Source organism: Trichosurus vulpecula, chromosome 1 (genome assembly GCF_011100635.1).
Source record: "Trichosurus vulpecula isolate mTriVul1 chromosome 1, mTriVul1.pri, whole genome shotgun sequence".
Taxonomy (NCBI): Eukaryota; Metazoa; Chordata; class Mammalia; order Diprotodontia; family Phalangeridae; genus Trichosurus; species Trichosurus vulpecula.
In genome coordinates, this window is record NC_050573.1 from 86864623 (window position 1) to 86883663 (window position 19041).

Here is a 19041-nt window from a genome sequence, read left to right on the forward strand (position 1 = left end):
TAAAGTTTTCTTAATGTTGAATCAGTCTTGAATTTTTGATATAAATCTAGAGTGGTCATAGTGTATGCTCTTTTTGATATGCTGTTGTAATCTCCTTGCTAGTATTTTATTTTACATTTTTACATCAATATCCATTAGGGAAATTGATCTATAGTTTTCTTTCTCTGTTTTGTCTCTCTCTAGTTTAGGCACCAAGATCATATTTATATTATAGAAAGAATCTGGTAGTATTCCTTCTTTATTTATTTTTTAAACAGTTTATGAAATATTTTAATTATTCTTTAAATATTTGGTAGAATTCACTTGTATCATCTGGTCCTCTTCTCTCTCCCCTGTTTCAACAATCTGGTTAGCAGCTTCTGTGGGGGTATAAGATCCACCCACAGCCAGCACCCAGAAAGCTGCCAACAGCACAGGTTCTTTTGATCTACTTAACTGAGGAAAGCAAGGTGAAGGGGTTTGACAAGTTTACTTTAATTCAGCATACAAATATCATTCACTTAGTTCAGGGGAAAAAAAGCCAGCACCCTGAACTTCAGAGCAAATTACAAACGAAGTACAAACACCAACAGACAGACCCAATACAGATTCATAGTTACCAACATCTAGGTTCAGCCCGGGAGCTCTGAACAAGGGCTGGCCCAGAGTCACGCGCGCAACCACTGCTGCGGCAAAGAGCTCCAAGGAAGAGGAGGCCAACCCCTAGTTTTACATCTTTTTCAGCGTCAGGGGTGAGTCACACATGCGACTCACCCACGTGACCTAGAATTGTCACAAAGAGGCGACTTAAACCCATGTGGTCTAAAAGCCTCTGCTGTCCCAGACATGTAAACTAGGCCCTCCCTGGAGTTAGTCCCACCTTGGGCCCCACCTTAGTTGCCAATCCACACCCACATAGGTTTTACACCTAATTGGGGTTTGGGCCTGGGGCTTAGCACTTAGTAAGACTCAATGAAATACACTGAATTACTCAAAGCAAACAAAAGCCAAACTCTTCAAGGGCACTTGTTGAACTAAGTGCTAAGGAGCCCATTTTGCTTACCAACACATCCCCTCTTCTCCTCCCCCCATTTAGAGAGTTCATTTATAGCTTATTCAATTTTTTTTTTCTAAGATAGGGCTATTTAAGTGTTCTAGTTCCTCTTCTGTTAATCTGGATAATTTATATTTCTGTAGATATTCATCCATTTCATTTAGATTTTAAGTTTTATAGTAATATAGTTAAACAAAAATAGCTCCCTATGACTGTTTTTATCTTATCTTCATTGGTTTTAAATCCATCCTTTTTTAAATACTTGTAATTTGGTTTCCTTTTTTCTTTTTAAAAATCAAATTAGTCAATGGTTTATCTATTTTACTGTTTTTAAAAAAAAGACTTACTTTTATGTATTAATTTAATGTTTTTCACTTTATTAATGTCTTCTTTGATTTTCTTCAGGATTTACTGTTTTTAAAAAAAAGACTTACTTTTATGTATTAATTTAATGTTTTTCACTTTATTAATGTCTTCTTTGATTTTCTTCAGGATTTTTATTTTGGTATTTAATTGGATATTTTAAAATTTGTTGTTTCTAGGTTTTTTTGTTATTGTTGTTGCATGCCCAATTCATTTATCTGCTTTCTCTCTTTTTTATTGACATAAGTGTTTAGGACATAAATTTTCCTGTAAGTATTTCTTTGGCTGCCTCCCACATAGTCTGATAAATTATCTCAATGTTTTCATTATCTTTAATGAAATTAATTATTGTTTCAATGATTTGGTTTTTGAATTGCTTATTCTTTGGGATTAAGTTCTTTAGTTCTAATTAATTTTAATCTATGTTTCAAAGGCCCTTTTTGAATTTTTTATTGCAGCATGGTCAGAAAAAGATGTATTTAATATTTCTGCTTTTCTGAATATGCTTGTGAAGTTTTTCTGCCCTAATGCATGATCAATTTTTTTTGTGAAGGTGACATGCATAGCTGAAAATAGATATTCTTTTTTCTATTACCATTCAATATTTTTCATGAGTGTATCATATCTAATTTTACCAAAATTGCACTCATCTCCTTTATTTTTTTAAAATTTCTTTTATGATTAGATTTTTCTAGATCTGAGAGAGTAAATTGAGGCCTCCACTAGAGTTTGTTTAATTCGTGGGTTGCTGTGACCAGTCTACTGCTATTGAACTTCTTCATACTTAGTATGGTCCTTGGAAAACAAACATTCTGTTATCGGGTCCACACCTGGACCAACACATGGCCAAATCTACCAGAGTTTATACTCTACTAGAATATATTTCAGGAACCCTAGACAACCTCGATATCATGAGGAAGCACTGTATTAGGATAGTATGGAAGAAGATTATACACATTAAATCAAATATATGTAGAAATACTACAAGATTATCATTTCCTTGTTCCTGGAAGATCTGATAAAAGATAATAATGATAGCTGGCATTTATAAAAAAGCTTCAAGGTTTGCAAAGCACTTTACAAATTATCTTATTCTATTCTCACAACAATCTTGAGAGATAGGTGTTATTATAGCCCCCAATTTACAAATGAAGAAACTGAGGCGAACAAAAATTACTTGACTTACCCTAAGTACACAGGTAGAAAATGTCCAAGGCCTAATTTGAATGCAAGTCATCCTGACTTCAATTCAAGTATTCGATTTTAGGCATTTCATAGTCATTTTATATGGCATTTCCCTTTTTAGTCCTTCCTACTGGATGTGGCTATGGCTATATAGGAATACTGTTTATTTTTATGGGTTTATTTTTTATTCTTCTACTTTGCTGAAGCTATTGTCTCAATTAGTTTCTTGGCCGATTCCAGGATTTTCTGAGCAAACTATCACGTCATTTGCAAATAGGTATAGGTCTGTTTCTTTTTGTCTATATGCCTTTCTTTCTTTTGGCTTATTACTATTTGTAGCATATCTAAAACAGTTTTAAGTAACAGTGGGGAAAAGAGACATTTCTCCTGTGTTTACTGGCAGAAGCCTCCAGTGTTTCTTAATTTTGTGAGTTTCTTTTCCTTTTCTACGTCAATAGTTTGGTTGTTGAAATGGGCAGAAAATGAACTTTTATTAAAGAGAAGGGATGGATTCAACTTACGAATGGTATAAGATACCCTTTTCTATGTGAATAATATGGTTGTTGAAAGGGGCAGAAAAAAAAACTTTCATGTATGAGAAACTGATAAAAAACTGTGTGTGAGGAAGCTTTCCATTAAAGTATGAGTAAAGAGATAAATCATTTGGAGGAGAGGGAATGTGTTGTACCTGTGCAGGGACTATGATTGTAAATACTGCTACTTCTGGGTTTTAGATATATAATTTTTTACTATATAAAATGCTTTTCTAGGCCTATACTCTGTTTTATAGAGGCTTTTTATGCATCTCTTGATATAATTACAAGGTTTTAATTTTCAATTTGATAAGCTATGTTTATTGTTTTCTTACTATTGAATAATCCTTACATCACTGGTATAATTCCATCTTGATCGTAGTGAATATATTATATGCATATAATATAATTAGATACATAGTGAATACATTATAATTATATGCACATAATTTTGTTAATTATTAACCTCTATACCTTAATTATATAATGTTAATATAATATATAATACAATTTAATATTATTAATAATATTATGTTTATAATATATCTATAATAAGATGTAATATGCATATAATATACACCATCTTGGTTGGTTGGTTGGTTGTTGTCCTTCATTCTCAAAGGCACATAATATATAATATATTCACTGAAGTCTCTTGTTCAAATTTTATTTTAAATCAATATTTACTAATAATATTGCTTTATAGCTATAATTCTTTTCTTTATCCTTCCTTGATTTAGGTATTAGGACTATGCTTTTCTCATAAAAGGAGTTGGTAGTTTTCCTTTCCATTTTTTGAGAATAATTCATGCACCATAAGTATTAATTCTTCAAAGGTTTGGTACAATGCTCCTTATAAATCCATCTGGAGCAATGTTTGTGTCCTCTGGTCCTTCCACTTTTTAAAGGAATATTTCATTCTCCTTAAATGTCCTAGAGCAATGGTGTCAAACTTAAATAATAAAGGAGGCCACTAGTACATAATACAGATCTCTGTGGGCAGCATATTGACTTAGTTTTAAAATGTAATATTATCAATATTTTATTGTATTTTAATTTATTTTGTTAAATATTTCCCAATTCTATTTTAACCTGGTTCTGGCAGCACTCAGGTAGGTTACAGGCCTCATTTTTGACATTTCTGTCCTAGAAAATGGAGAAGTGTTTCTCAGACTCCTCTACTTTCTTTTCTAGGAGTGTGGTCTGCCAGACAAACGTCATGCACCTTGCCCTCCATACCTGCTGGAAATGGAATCCTTGATCCTCAGTTTTCTGTCATTTTTAGTAGCTCTTATGAATAACTCCCTGGAAAACTGCTGTGTCAAACTGCTTGTTCGACTTGAAAGGAACATGAGGGATACAGAGATGATTGGTGATGATGATGACGATGATGATGATGATGATGATGATGGTGATGGTAATGATATGATGATTTTGGCATGGTCCCACCTTGCTTGCCATTACTGCAACCAAGTGGTGCTCTGAATTGAGTTCTCTACTTGGATTCAGAAGGACTGAATTCAAATCTTGCCTCAGACACCTACTGACCATGTGACCCTGGGCAAATTGTTTAACCTCTGTCTGCCTTGGTTTCTTCAACTGTGAAATGGGGATTATAATAGCACTGTTCTCACAGGGTTGTTGTGAGGATAAAATGAAAGTACTACAGAGTACTACATAAATACTGTCGTCATCACCACCACCATCATCATCTTCCATTTCGATTGTCCTGCAGGGTTTATAAAGCATTTTTCTCAAAACTCTGTATAAATTGTTCATGTATCACTAGCCCCATCTTATAGATGAAGAAATGGAAGCATTTAAAAGGCTTGAGTGATTTGCCCACAAGCAAATTATTTTCATCCAGAAAGACAGGGTCATATAATGGAAATATCCTTGGATTTTAAGTAAGTCCAAGTGTTTCAATCCCTGTCCAACCATTTTCTAGATTTATGACTTGAGGCAAATCACTTAATTTCTATGAACATTAGTTTCTTCATCTACAAAATGGGAGGATAATGTTTATAATACCTGTCTCACAGGATTGTTTAAAAGATCAAGTGAATTAATGATTATAAAGCACTTTTGTAAACCAAAAAATCTAATGTAAACATAAATTAGTATTAATCAGAATGACATATAAGTTGTGATTGTACAGTAATGAAAGTTTTTAGAAATTAGACCTAACGTATATCTCCAAAAGCATGCTGTCCCCTTCAAAGGAGTCTCTTTGGGAAGTCATACATTAATCCTCAAAACCCTACCGTGGCTCACATCATTTGGATTCCCTCTTATTTGGAAATTTCCCTGAGAACTGGCAGCGTATTCTTTGGACCAGGCTTGGAAGACTTACAAAAGCACTTCTTCATACTTTAGGCTTGTATTTGATTTTTGGAAATAGTTAGTAGTTAGGATCACAATCTATACAAAACTTTACGGTCTGCAAAGTATTTAAACATATATTATCTCATTTGTTCCTCTCAGCAGGTGTTGTCATTGTTGGGTCATTTCAGTCATGTCCCACTCTTTGTAACTCCATTTGGAGTTTTCTTGGCAAAGATACTGGAGTAGTTTGCCATCTCCTTCTCCAGCTCATTTTGCAGATGAGGAACTGAGGCAAATAGGGTTAGGTGACTTGCCCAGGGTCACACAGCTAGTAGGTGCCTGAGGCTGGATTTGAACTCATGAAGTCTTCCTGATTCCAAGCTTTATCCACTTCACCACCTAGATGCCCCTTGTCAGATAAGCATTGTAAATATCCCCATTTCAGAATCCAAGAAAGATAAATGACATGCTCAGAGATCAATAAATCAACAGTGGGAAGATAAACAAGTAGCCTGGAAAGAATCAGAAGCAGAAGTCATTGTAGAGGAATCAGGGTCTGGGTCTGCAAAAGAAGCTAGGGAGAGATGAGATCTGGGTTTCAGGCTTCAAGATTGCAGTTTCAGAAGGCAGACAAGCTTTAGAGTTAGACAAAGTCCCCGAATTCAGTTTGTCACACTCAAGGCACTCGATGTACCTTGATGTTAGAGGGTGGCTGGCTCTCCTCTCTTGATTTAGCTAAAATCCCATTGTTTGGTGAGCTCTCTTTGTCATAGCCACCTTCATTAACCTTTGTGGTATCCACAGGGTGGCAGACACCTTACAGCTCAAAGAATTTATGATCCTATAACCACATATCATCATAGGTATGCAGAGGTTGGATATGTTCCCCACAGTGATGGGACTTTGGGCTACCTGGGAAAGAAGAGAAGCCTAGTCCTTCCTGGCCAGGGATCAGAGGACTGGGGAAAATTCAGAAGCAGGAACCAGGTGATGTATTCAAGGCATAATCTGGGAGGGTAATCAGAAGCCCTAGGAGTAAAGTACATGTCCCTAGAGACAGGTTAGAAGGGCAGAGAGCACCTGGATCCCTGGGAGGGAGAGATAATCTGAATTGTAACAGCTGAAAGCATTGTATCAGAGAAACAGAAAACCAAGAACATCTGCGGTAAGGGATTAGAGCAGAGTAGGAAACCAGAGAAAATTCATTTGATTAAGCACACCTTTGCATGCTCGCTGGAGCCATCCCTACCTATCAATCAACATACATTTATCAAACACCTATTATAGTCCAGGTATCATGCTATCTAGAATATGTAGGATTTGTATAGGGCTTTGAGATAGACACAATGCTTTACATCTATTATCTCACTAAACCTGTCTTTGGAAGACAAAGAATTCAAATCCTAGTTCTGCCACTTTACCAGCTGTGTGACTCTGGGCAAGTCATATCACCTCTGAGCCTTTAGTTTCTTCATCAGTAAGAGGGAAATAACTGTTTGGAAAATATTTGGTAAACCATGAGGTGATAAACATTCACCATCCATCATGACCATCAATGTCATCATCTGAAGAATTATCATTGTGGTAGCAACTTACCTGGAGTGTTTCTTCCCTACAGGTGGCAGAAGTGTTTCAGGGCTTGTACAAACTGCTCCCCTCTGTCACAATGCCAGATGTCCGGCTGTCTCTTCTAAAAACTATCCCGAAGTTGGGGCAACAACACACTCAGGAGGTGGTTGAAGTACTCCTGTCCCTCGCCCGACCAATGGACAGGTACCACCAAACCCTTGGGGGAATGGGGAGGACTGAGTCGGCTGCCTGAAACTTCTGCCTGTGTCCTCAGAACCAGACTTTGGCCAAGTCATTTCTCCTCTGGCCTTCTGTTTCTTCTGTAAAATGTGGGGATTGGACTACATGATCTCTAAGGTCCCTTCCAGCTCTAACATGTAGGATCTTATTACCCTAAGTCTCTAGTCTCAGAGATCACCGAAGAGGTGAGCCAGTACATGCCTTTGCCTTTGGAATTCCTTTAGAAAAGGAGGCTCCACAGGCTCTCGGGGTTCCCCATTCCTTCCAGTCACTGTGATCTTGGGAAAATCCTTTCTCCTCTTCGTCCCATCCTTAACACAGCATCCCCTGTCACCTGGGAAACGAGACGAGTTTGGTGCTTAGAGCATCTGGAGTGGAGAGAGGCAGGCAGGTTCCTATAGCCATCCCAGGGCTTGTCCTTCCTTCTCTGTTCCACCCAATAGTAACTCTTTGTTCCTGTCTTCCGTGTTACAACTAGCCTGACTAGTCAACCTGCCCCAAGCAATCTCTTCTTTCATAGATTCATAGATTGTGAAAGCGACTTCACAACCTAGAACATGAAGACCAGAGCTGGCAGACACCTTAAGGGAGAGCTAATTTGTCCTCCTCATTTGTCAGAGGAGAATATGGGTGGGTCAGACATGTTACTTTCCCCAAATTGCCATCATAGCAGGCTACAAATCCTGATGTGGCCTTTTTCCCAAGACCACTGAATTTGGAGTCTGAGGACCTGAGTTCAAATCCTGTCTCTGTTAATTCTTATCTCAGGAACCTTGAACAAATCATTCAACCTCTCTGGGCTTCAGTTTCTACACTAAGAAATTTTACTCAGCAACCTCTATGGCCCCATCTCTCTCTGTAAATCTGTGATCTGTGCTGACTTTGAAAGCCATCAGAGGAAAGAGGATAAAATGAAAGTAAAAGTATATATCCCAGGATGGTCTAGCAATTGAGCCCAGCTCTTTCCTGCTAAGAAGTCTTTAATCTGGTCCTATCAGTCAATCTGGCAACGTCAGTTTCCTAGGCTAACCAAGAACTGTATTTGTATATGGTAGTGTGTCATCATACCTATCTATAATGTACAATCTTACTTACATGCAGTAATATGATATCAAACCTAACCTGTAATAATACATGGTATACATAGTATACATACCTCTAATAATACATAGTATAATAATGTATAGACATAGCCAAACCCAGAAATATACAATAATATTCACACATAGTAACAAATAAATATGTATATGTATTACACGTACACATACGCATGTCCATCTATAGTAATATTATATCACATTGTATACACATCTATCTATTGTAATAATCAGTCAGACCAACCCATAAAAATGTCTGGTCACATTTATATATAATAATGTTGGGTCATGCCTATACACAGTAATATTTATTTGTAGTCATATATTATCGGTCAGCAAGCATTTATTAAGTGCTACTATGTGTCCGATACTGCACTAGGTGCCAGGGATACCAAGGAAGGCAAAAACATTCTAATGGAGGAAACAACATGTAAATAACACAAGATATTTGTGAAGTAGATAGAAGGTAATCTCAGAAAGGGAAGGTTTTAGCAGTTGAAGGGAAAGGTCTCCCATAGAACACAGGATTTGAGCTGAGTCTTTTAAGGAATCCAGGGAAACTAAGAGGCAGATGTGAGAAAGGAGAGTATCTCAGGTATGGGAGAAAGCCAGTGAAAAGGCACATAGATGAGAGATAGAGTATTCAATAGAGGCAGATCACAGAGTGCATGGAATGGGCAGTAAAGTATGAAAAGACTGGTTTTCACTTGATCCTGGAGGTACTAGGGGTCCACTGGAATTTATTGAGTAGCAGGTTAATGTAACTGGACCTGCTCTTCAGGAAAATCACTTTGGCAGCTGAGTAGAGGACAAATATTAAATGCAATCATTTTCACCTACAGAGACTTCCAGTCATACCCACATAAAGGAATCTCTGGCTATGTCCTCATAAAATTCCCCCCAAGAGGAAATGGAAAGTTACTGCTTCACAGTTCTGTGCAAGCATTTTTTTTCCACCTTCCACACTTCTCCATTGAAGTATCCCCTGAACTTTGGGCAAAAAAGGAATGGAGACAGTGTGAAGTAATCTGGCTACACTTTGTAGTCAGGTCATAGAGATGTGGAAGATCATGGCAGTGGATAAACAACTAATGAGGAAACTGATGACCTTGCTGTACCTGAAAATGAAGATTCGGCCATCGGAAGAAGATATGATTTCAAAAAATATAATGGATAAGACAGAACTGACGTCCATAGAGGTAAACAGGGATGCTGGGCACTCTTCCCATAACACGTCTTATAAGGAGGCATCTTAACCTCTACTTTAAGCATGCAACAGAATTATTGACTTTTAGAGTTGGAAGAGATCTTTATTTTACAAAGGTGAGAATTAAGATTCAGAAAGGGAAATAAATTGTCAAAAGTAACACAACTCTCTCTGTCTCTGTCTCTGTGTCTCTCTTTTTTTGTCTCTCTGTCTCCGTCTCTCTGTATCTCTCCCTCTCTCTGTCTCTCTCACTCTCTGTCTCTCTCTCTCTGTGTCTCTGTATCTCTGTGGCCTTTAACACAAAGGGCTGTACTTGAGGACCTAGAGGGCCACATGAGGCCTCGAGGCCATGGGTTCTCCACCCCTGCCCTAATCTTTCCCTATCTTCTGTAGTACATTCTATCTCAAAACCATCTCATTCCTCTTATGTGTCTTCAATCTTACCCTCTCCACTGCTTCCTTGCCTTCAGATAATAAGCATGCTCAAGACTCCCCAATATTTTTATAATCACTTCTTTAGCCTTTTTAACCCATTCAACTAAGGATCCATTTCCATTTCACTGCCAAACTTCTTGGAAAAAAATTTGTCAACGCTTGAAGCTTCTGCTTCCTTAATTCCCAATGTTTCCTTAACTTCTTGCAACCTAATTTTCGTCTCCACAATTCTATTGACCCTGATCTCTCTTTGACTTGACCTCTCAGTCAATGACTTGTTTATTATCCAATCCAACAATTTTTTTTCAGTCCTCTTCCTCTTAGGGCAGTTAGGTAGCACAGTGAACAGAGTGCTGGGCCTGGAGTCAGGAAGGCCTGGGTTCAAATTTGGCCTCAGACACTAGCTGCGTGACCTTGGGCAAGTCACTTAACCCTGTTTGCCTCAATTTCTTCATCTGTAAAAAGAAGGAAATGTCAAACCATTCCCAAATGGGGTCACAATGAGTCATGTATGACTGAAAGGACTGAACAGCAACAGCTTCCTCTCCAACCTATCTGCAGCATTGATTCAACTTTTGATCACCCCATCCTTCTCTATATTCTCTCTCTCTTTGGTTTAAAATACTACATCCTTTTGGCTCTCTAAGCATCCTTACGTCTCATGCCAGATCTGACTCCTTGTCCTCTGCATGACTCATTAAGATGGGTGATTTCCAAGGTTCTGTCACTATAACTCTTCTCTCTCTTTAGTCTCTTTCTTGGTCATCTCTTTTACTCCCCTTGACTTCAGCTACCAGCTCTACAGAGATTACTGTGGTCTATATTTCTAACCCTGATCTATTTCCTAAACTGCAGTGCCCCTATCTCCAACTGCTTATAAGGTGTCTCTTCAAACCATTAAGCTTGATCCCAAGTCTTCTTCTATTTCTGATTTTGCTATTTGTGTTCATGGCGCAATCATTCTTCATAGTATGGTAAAAAAGAACACTAGCCTTGGAATTGGGAAAGACCTAGATTCATATCCCAGTTCCAATCAATTAACCTCTCTGAGCCTTAGTTTCTTCATCTGTAAAATGGAGATAATACTCGTGGTAATTATAACAAGGAACTATTGTGTAGATCAAATGAGATAACATTAAAACCCTTTGAAAATCTTTTTTTTTAAACATAAATATTAGCTATGCTTGAAATCTTGGTGTTTGTTCTTGCTTTTCTATCTTCCTCACTTCTCATATTTAGTCTAATCCTTAGCAACATTTCAACACCTCTTCCCCCTTCCCATAGTCAGTCCTCTGTTTTTGGCCCTATTACCTGCCAGAATATTGCAACAGCTTCCTGATAGGCCTTCTGTGTTGGCAACCAAAAATGGGCTCCTTAGCACTTAGTCAACAAGTGCCCTTGACTAGTTTGGCTTTTTCCCCTGAACTGAATACTGTTTGTATGTTGGACTGGAGTAAGCTTGTCGGCCCCTTCACCTTGCTTCCCTTGCTTAAGCTGATGGAAAGAACCTGTGCTTTCCCGGTCAACCCCTTCACCTTGCTTAAGCAGATTGAAAGAACCTGTGCTTTCCCCGGCGTACCTTACACCCCCGCAAAAGCCGGATGGTTAAAAGCAGCTCCTGTTGGAGCCAGAGGCTGCTATAGCTATAGCCACAGCCGAAGCAGGAGCTGCCAGTAGCAGAGCTGACCTACGGGAGGAAGCTGAACAAAGACTTCAGGCCAGTGGGTAATCTTTTTACCATAGAGGGGGAAGTATGATTTTGCTTTATGCAATCATGCTTCTCTGTAGCCTCCTGGTTACTCTTTCAAGGCGTACTTATTGGGCCTGGAAGCTTTTGATCAATATATCAAAATGGGGTTGCTGGTTCATGGGTTGGTTACTGTGGAGCCTAAATATATGTTTTGATTCTTTTGCCTTCTACTTTGAGAGTTTCTTATATCCGGCGGTTCCGAACCTTTCAGACATGTTTATGATCCTCTTTGAGATTATAAACTCTGCCCTCCTAATACATTTGGCGACGAGGATGGGATCGCTAGGTATAAGATCTCTATTTAGAAGTAGAACAATTCCAGAGGAAGAGATGAATATCCCAGGATGGGAGGATCCATTTTATTCCTCCCTAGCAAAAGAATTGGCTAAAAAAGCTGGACCCTGTGAAAACTGGGAACCAAGGCTACGGAGAGGAGATCCTAGGGATTTGGAAAAGTGTTTACGAGAAGTTGGGATTCAGTCAGGGGCATCACTATCTAGGCAAAGCTGGATAGTGTTATCAGCCTACCGGCTAGTATACGAAAGATTGAGATTAAGTGAAAGACATGGGGGCACTCCTACCCCACAGGAAGAAGGGGAATCTCAGATAGCAGGAGACCAAACTGACTCAAATGAGAACTTTTCTATTAATGTGGCTAAGAGCAACAGGAGACCAAAAAAGCCCAGAGTGCATTTCAACCCAGCCCAGAAAGAGCCTGACTGCCTGCTTCGTCCTAGCCATGGTGGCAGAGGAAGTGAGTGGGGGGAGAATGAGACAATGTTAGGGGCTGAGGCACAAAACACTACTGGGGTTCAGGATGTGCCTCACACAGAGAATAGGAGATGGTTAAATGATCAGACAAGGGCTCGACCCATACAAAGGAGGAAGACAGAAACCCGAGGTGAAGATTCAGTTACAAGGGAAATTCAGGAAGATTTCTCACCGCAAGAGGTCACAGATATTTTGAGTAGATTCAGCCAAAGAATAGGAGAACCATTGATATCTTGGATGGTAAGACTCAGTGATCAAGGGGCCAGTGGAATATCAGTAGATAGGACAGACTGCATGAGATTCATAGGTATCAGCCATGATCCTCTAGTTCAACAAGCTTTTAGGGAACATCATCAGCAAGGAGATGGTGATAGCAGGACTACTCTGTTGGCATTAGCCGCTGTGGGATGCAATAAGAGATATGCTACTGATTCTATGTGGCCCACTGAGCACAGACCCTGGTATTCACTTAGAGATTGTATCATGAGACTAAAGGAGGAGGTGATGAAGACTGCCATTATGATAGGAACCGCAGACAAATATTACAATGATCCAATGGGACTGCCTCATAGGAATTTAATAATTAGGACAGCTCCCCCTGCTTATAAACAACTAATTTTGAATTTATTACTTGGAGAAGTAGGGAGCCGTCTTACAACAGTGATAAATAAGATTTTACAGTTACATGACTTAGGTGACTGGGGAAGGGATAGATCTCCTCGAGAGAGAAGGGTGAATAACCAGCAAACTTGGCGCCAAAGGAGAGTAACAAGGAAAGAAATGTTTACTGCTTTATTGAGAGCAGGGGTAGGTTTTGAAATGATAGATGGAATTCCAACCAATGAATTATATAGAATGTATAGAGATAAAGGCCTTGATAACAGGAGAGATAGGGAAATAAGAACTGCTCCTGCAAATACTACAGATGTTGAACCTTCAAACCCAAGTGAATCACATGAAAGGGAATACTAGGGAACAGGCCGAGCCCCAGTCCAAATTAAGGAAATACACAGGCTGGATTGCAGACCTCACATTAACTTGACCATATATTGGAAAAATGGGTCAAGTACGGTAACTGAGGCATTAATAGATACTGGGGCCGAGGCCACCCTTATTTATGGAAATCCAGACAAGTTCAGCCATGGAACTCCTATTACCATTACAGGACTAGGAGGGACTGAAATATCAGCCAGGCAAGTTAAATTAATGATGAAAATTGGACAGTTGCCCAAGAAAGAATATAGTGTGGTTATTGTGCCTATTCCCGAATACATCATTGGAATAGACATATTGAAGGGTATGACCTTAAATTTACCCGAAGGGAAATACCAATTTGCTGTGAGGAAAATGGGCATTAATGCAGTCTTAGTGGGGAAAATCAAGATGGATCCAATCACTTTGCCCGAACCTTCTAAAATAATTACTTTGAGGCAATATCGTGTGCCAGGTGGGCAAGATGAAATTGCCAACACTATAAGAGAATGTGTTGAGGCAGGAGTGTTAGTCCCTACAACTACTCAATGGAACAACCCTGTCTGGCCAGTCCGAAAGTCAGATGGGACATGGAGGATGACAGTAGATTATAGACAGCTGAACAAAGTGACTCCTCCCTTGTATGCTGCTGTCCCAGACACGGTTACTTTAATAGAGAGAATACAAAAACATGAAGGGACTTGGTATGCAGTTATTGATTTGGCCAATGCCTTCTTTACAATCCCAATAGACCCCAAGCAATGGAATCAGTTTGCTTTTACTTGGCAAGGCCGACAGTATACATTTACACGCCTGCCGCAAGGATATATTCATAGCCCAACTATTTGCCACAGGATTGTAGCTGAACATTTGGATGAATTAAAGTTACCTGGTGTACAGCTTACACATTACATAGATGACATCATGATACAGGGAAAGAATATAAAGGAGGTGGAGGAGAGTTTAGCATTATTAACTGACCATATGAAAAGCAAAGGATGGGAAATCAACCCCGCAAAGGTTCAAGGGCCAGCTCAAACTGTAAAATTCTTGGGGATACAGTGGAATAGAGGACTGCGAGAAATTCTCCCACAAGCTCGACAAAAAATCCAGGATTTTCCCACCCCTACCAATAAGAAAGAGGCCCAAAAGTTCATAGGGCTATTTGGTTATTGGAGACACCACATCCCACATTTGGGACAGATTTTAAAACCCTTGTATAAAGTCACCAGAAAGAAATATGAATTTGATTGGGGACTTGAACAAAGTAGAGCTTTTGAGGAAGCAAAGGCTGCTATCCAATTAGCTCTAGACTTATGGCCTATGCAAAATGGGCCAGTGGAGTTACAAGTGACTGTACAAGATGACTATGCAAATTGGAGTCTGTGGCAAAAACAACAAAGCCGAAGTGTACCTTTAGGCTTTTGGTCAAGGAAACTGCCCTCATCTGGAGTGCAATATACACCTTTTGAGAAGCAGCTGTTAGCTGCTTATTGGGCTTTAGTAGAAACTGAGCAACTAACTCTGGGTCATGAAGTGGTATTAAGGCCTGGAATTCCAATTATGACTTGGGTAATGAGTACCCCAGCTTCTCACAGAATTGGACATGCACAAGAGGCAAGTATAATCAAATGGAAGTGGTATATTCAGAATAGGTCCAGAGCAGGCAAAAATGGAGTTTCTGCTCTACATGAATCTGTGGCGAACATTGATACTGAGAGCAATGAAAAGCCCCTTGAATCTAAGCAACAGATGGTACCATCCTTAGTGAAATGGAATAATGGATATGATGGACTAAATGAAGAACAGAAGAAACATGCTTGGTTTACTGATGGGACAGCAAAATATTTAGGACAGAAGAGACATTGGAAAGCAGTAGCCTATAACCCCTGTACAAGGAGAACTCTGGAAAGTTCTGGGATAGGTGGAAGTAGCCAATATGCTGAACTGATGGCAGTGCATCAGGCCATCAGAGCAGAGAAAGGAGGACAGTGTCATATATTTACTGACTCGTGGGCGGTAGCTAATGGATTAGCTACGTGGATGCCTATATGGAGGAATCAGAATTGGGAGATTCATGGCAAACAAGTTTGGGGTAAAGAGTTATGGGAAAATATATGGGACATGTCTTTGGTTACAGATCTGTCAGTTTTTCATGTTGATGCTCATGCAACACTGACCACACCAGAACGTGAGTACAATGCACATGTGGATCGACTAGCAAAGATTGCTACTGAATGTATTGTCCCTACTCCGACTCCAACTGATGACCCAGCCTTAGCAAGATGGGTCCACCAGACTGCTGGCCATTTAGGGGTCCAGGCCACCCATCGATGGGCACAGGATCGAGGTATCAGTATTTCTCATGCGTTGTTAAAACAAATAACAGAGGAGTGTTGTATATGCCAATTAGAAAAAGAACGAACTCTTCCTAGGATAGTTACTGGAGAAATAGCAAGGGGAAAAGTTCCAGCCCAAATTTGGCAGATAGATTATATTGGCCCACTACCCCAGGATAAAGGATGTAAATATGTATGTACGTGTGTTGACACCTATTCAGGTGTACTAGTGGCTTGTCCTTATAAAGACGCAACTCAGAAAAACACCTGTAAAACTCTAGATATTGTAAGTTTATATTATGGAACCCCAATGCAGATTCAAAGTGACAATGGGTCACATTTCAAGGGCAAAGAAGTGAAAAGATATTGTGTGTTGAATAATATAGAATGGATATATCATATTCCATATTACCCACAAGCATCTGGGCTAATTGAAAGAATGAATGGATTGTTGAAAGAACAGCTGAGAAAATTAAGCTCAAATAATTCATATCGACATTGGAAGGATAATTTGTCTATTGCCTTACGTAATTTGAATAATAGGCCCTTAGGGGGGAGTACACCTCTAGCCAGAATGATGACCCCAAATCTGCAGATCAGAGAACAGCAAACATGTGAGATCCAAAACATTGAATTTTGGACTGTGAGGGAAGATGTCCCACTACCAAGTCCAGGAACACCTGGTTCAGCAGGATATGATTTACATTGTATAGAGAATTTTAGGTTAAATAGGAAAGAGATAAGAAAAACCCCTACTGGAGTATGTATGAGAATCCCCAAGAATCATCTTGGATGGATATTACCTAAACCAGGATTAGTGGCTCAAGGAATACATGTATTGGCTGGAGTGATAGATTCTAATTATCAAAAAGAAATTGTTGTGACACTCCAGAATATGGGTAAAAAACCTGTACAATTTTGTAGAAATGATAGGATGGTTCAAGTGATTATTATCCCCTGTGAAAAAATACCCTTTGTGAAAACTGACCCTCCTCCCAAAATAACTACTAGAGGGGCAAAAGGGTCTTGCTCCATTGATAGAATAAAGTCAGGAGCTAAGGTATGGGTAAAACGGAAGCCAGATGATATTCCAAAGGCTGCAGAAGTTATAGCCCATGGGAAGGACAACACTGTAACAGTTGTCTATTCAGGGGAAAATAATTACCAAATCGTACCCCTGAACCATATATTTTACCGTGAATAGGTTATAATAATAGATTCACAGACTCCACAGGTATGGCTGATGCTGGTAAATGCCATAAGCCACTCAGAGGAAAGGTAATCTTGTGTGATTAACGGATGAAAACTTGTACATTTGGGGAAAGGCTGGGAGGACAATCCTAGTCTCTATCTAGGATGGGATCCTCTTAGTTTAATTTTCCCATTGTGTTTCCTTGTACATCTGGGGAAAGGCTGAGAGGACAATCTTAGTCTCTATCTAGGGTGGGATCCTCTTGGCTTCCTCATTATGTTCCTTTTGAAAAGAAACATTTCCCACCTGAGTTTGGCTCTGATGTTGGATCTTTGCATAACTGAAATCTCAACCAAACTTGAGATGATTTTATTTGAAGAATAATAGTCCATACTTGTCTACTCTTTTTGTCCTTTGTTTTGGCTAACCTTGTTGCTAGTTTTGTTTCCTTTAGGCTTAAGCACCCTGCACTTTCTGGTGACTGCCTAAGCACATAGCATTCTTGGAATTCCTGCCAGCTCCTTAAAGAACTGACCTCTGGAATGGGACTTTTTGGGGGCAGGGCCATCTCTACATCCAATTTCAGCATGAAGAAGCTATGGAAAATGAGATCTTCACCCCTTGCCCCAAGATTTTGAGCCCCAATCGTTCAAGGGGGGTGGGAATGATGAGAGTGTTCTGTTTACTTATTTTGTGTTATCCTTGCTGTGTTGTTTTATTGTTATGATATTATGGGACCTAGGGGTGGATCACATTTGAATCATAAACCAATATTTAGGAATGTCACCAAATGATATGTTTTGCTTTATTATGAATGATATGTTTTAGTTTCCTTTGTAATTGGATCACAATGTATGTTCTAGGATACATGGCTGATTAGATTATGTATCCTATAACAAGGGGTGGAGAAGTGTGTTGGCAACCAAAAATGGGCTCCTTAGCACTTAGTCAACAAGTGCCCTTGACTAGTTTGGCTTTTTCCCCTGAACTGAATACTGTTTGTATGTTGGACTGGAGTAAGCTTGTCGGCCCCTTCACCTTGCTTCCCTTGCTTAAGCTGATGGAAAGAACCTGTGCTTTCCCGGTCAACCCCTTCACCTTGCTTAAGCAGATTGAAAGAACCTGTGCTTTCCCCGGCGTACCTTACACCCCCGCAAAAGCCGGATGGTTAAAAGCAGCTCCTGTTGGAGCCAGAGGCTGCTATAGCTATAGCCACAGCCGAAGCAGGAGCTGCCAGTAGCAGAGCTGACCTACGGGAGGAAGCTGAACAAAGACTTCAGGCCAGTGGGTAATCTTTTTACCATAGAGGGGGAAGTATGATTTTGCTTTATGCAATCATGCTTCTCTGTAGCCTCCTGGTTACTCTTTCAAGGCGTACTTATTGGGCCTGGAAGCTTTTGATCAATATATCAAAATGGGGTTGCTGGTTCATGGGTTGGTTACTGTGGAGCCTAAATATATGTTTTGATTCTTTTGCCTTCTACTTTGAGAGTTTCTTATATCCGGCGGTTCCGAACCTTTCAGACATGTTTATGATCCTCTTTGAGATTATAAACTCTGCCCTCCTAATACACCTTCCTTGCTCCACTATTTTTCTCTTCCAATCCACCCTTCCCATAGCTTCCAGACTTCTTTCCTTAGGCCTCGATCTAGTCATTCCAGACCCCTGCCCCAGACTCTTCAGTCGCTCTCCATTGCCTAATGAGCAAGTTCAAATTCTTTAACCTGACATGTAAGGCCTTCCACAGTCTATTGCCAACTTTCCAGTTGTATTTTAAGTTTTCTTCACATGCCCTATGCTCCAGTTCAGTGGCACTGATTACCACTCTGCTATGAATTTTTCAGCCTCATTGCCTTTTCTTAAACTCTTTCCTACTGTGGCATGAGAGAGAAAGAAAGCTAGTTGGGCAAGGTGAGGCTAGATGATAGAGGGCCTTGAACCTAAAGACTGAGAGGCTGGACTTGATTGGAGAGGCAATCATGGGCCATGGTTGGCTTCTGATCAGGGGAGTGCCCTGATAAAAGTGGCA

At 39.7% G+C, this 19041-nt stretch overlaps 1 protein-coding gene across 1 annotated transcript in view; it reads left to right on the forward strand.

The window, feature by feature from the left end:
- Nucleotides 1-19041, forward strand: part of LOC118835541 (maestro heat-like repeat family member 5) — a 138934-nt gene that overhangs the window by 82142 nt on the left and 37751 nt on the right. The window contains exons 16-17 of the mRNA XM_036742738.1: nucleotides 7058-7212; nucleotides 9391-9544. Coding sequence (XP_036598633.1) covers nucleotides 7058-7212; nucleotides 9391-9544 — 309 coding nt within the window. The remainder of the gene's footprint in view (nucleotides 1-7057; nucleotides 7213-9390; nucleotides 9545-19041) is intronic.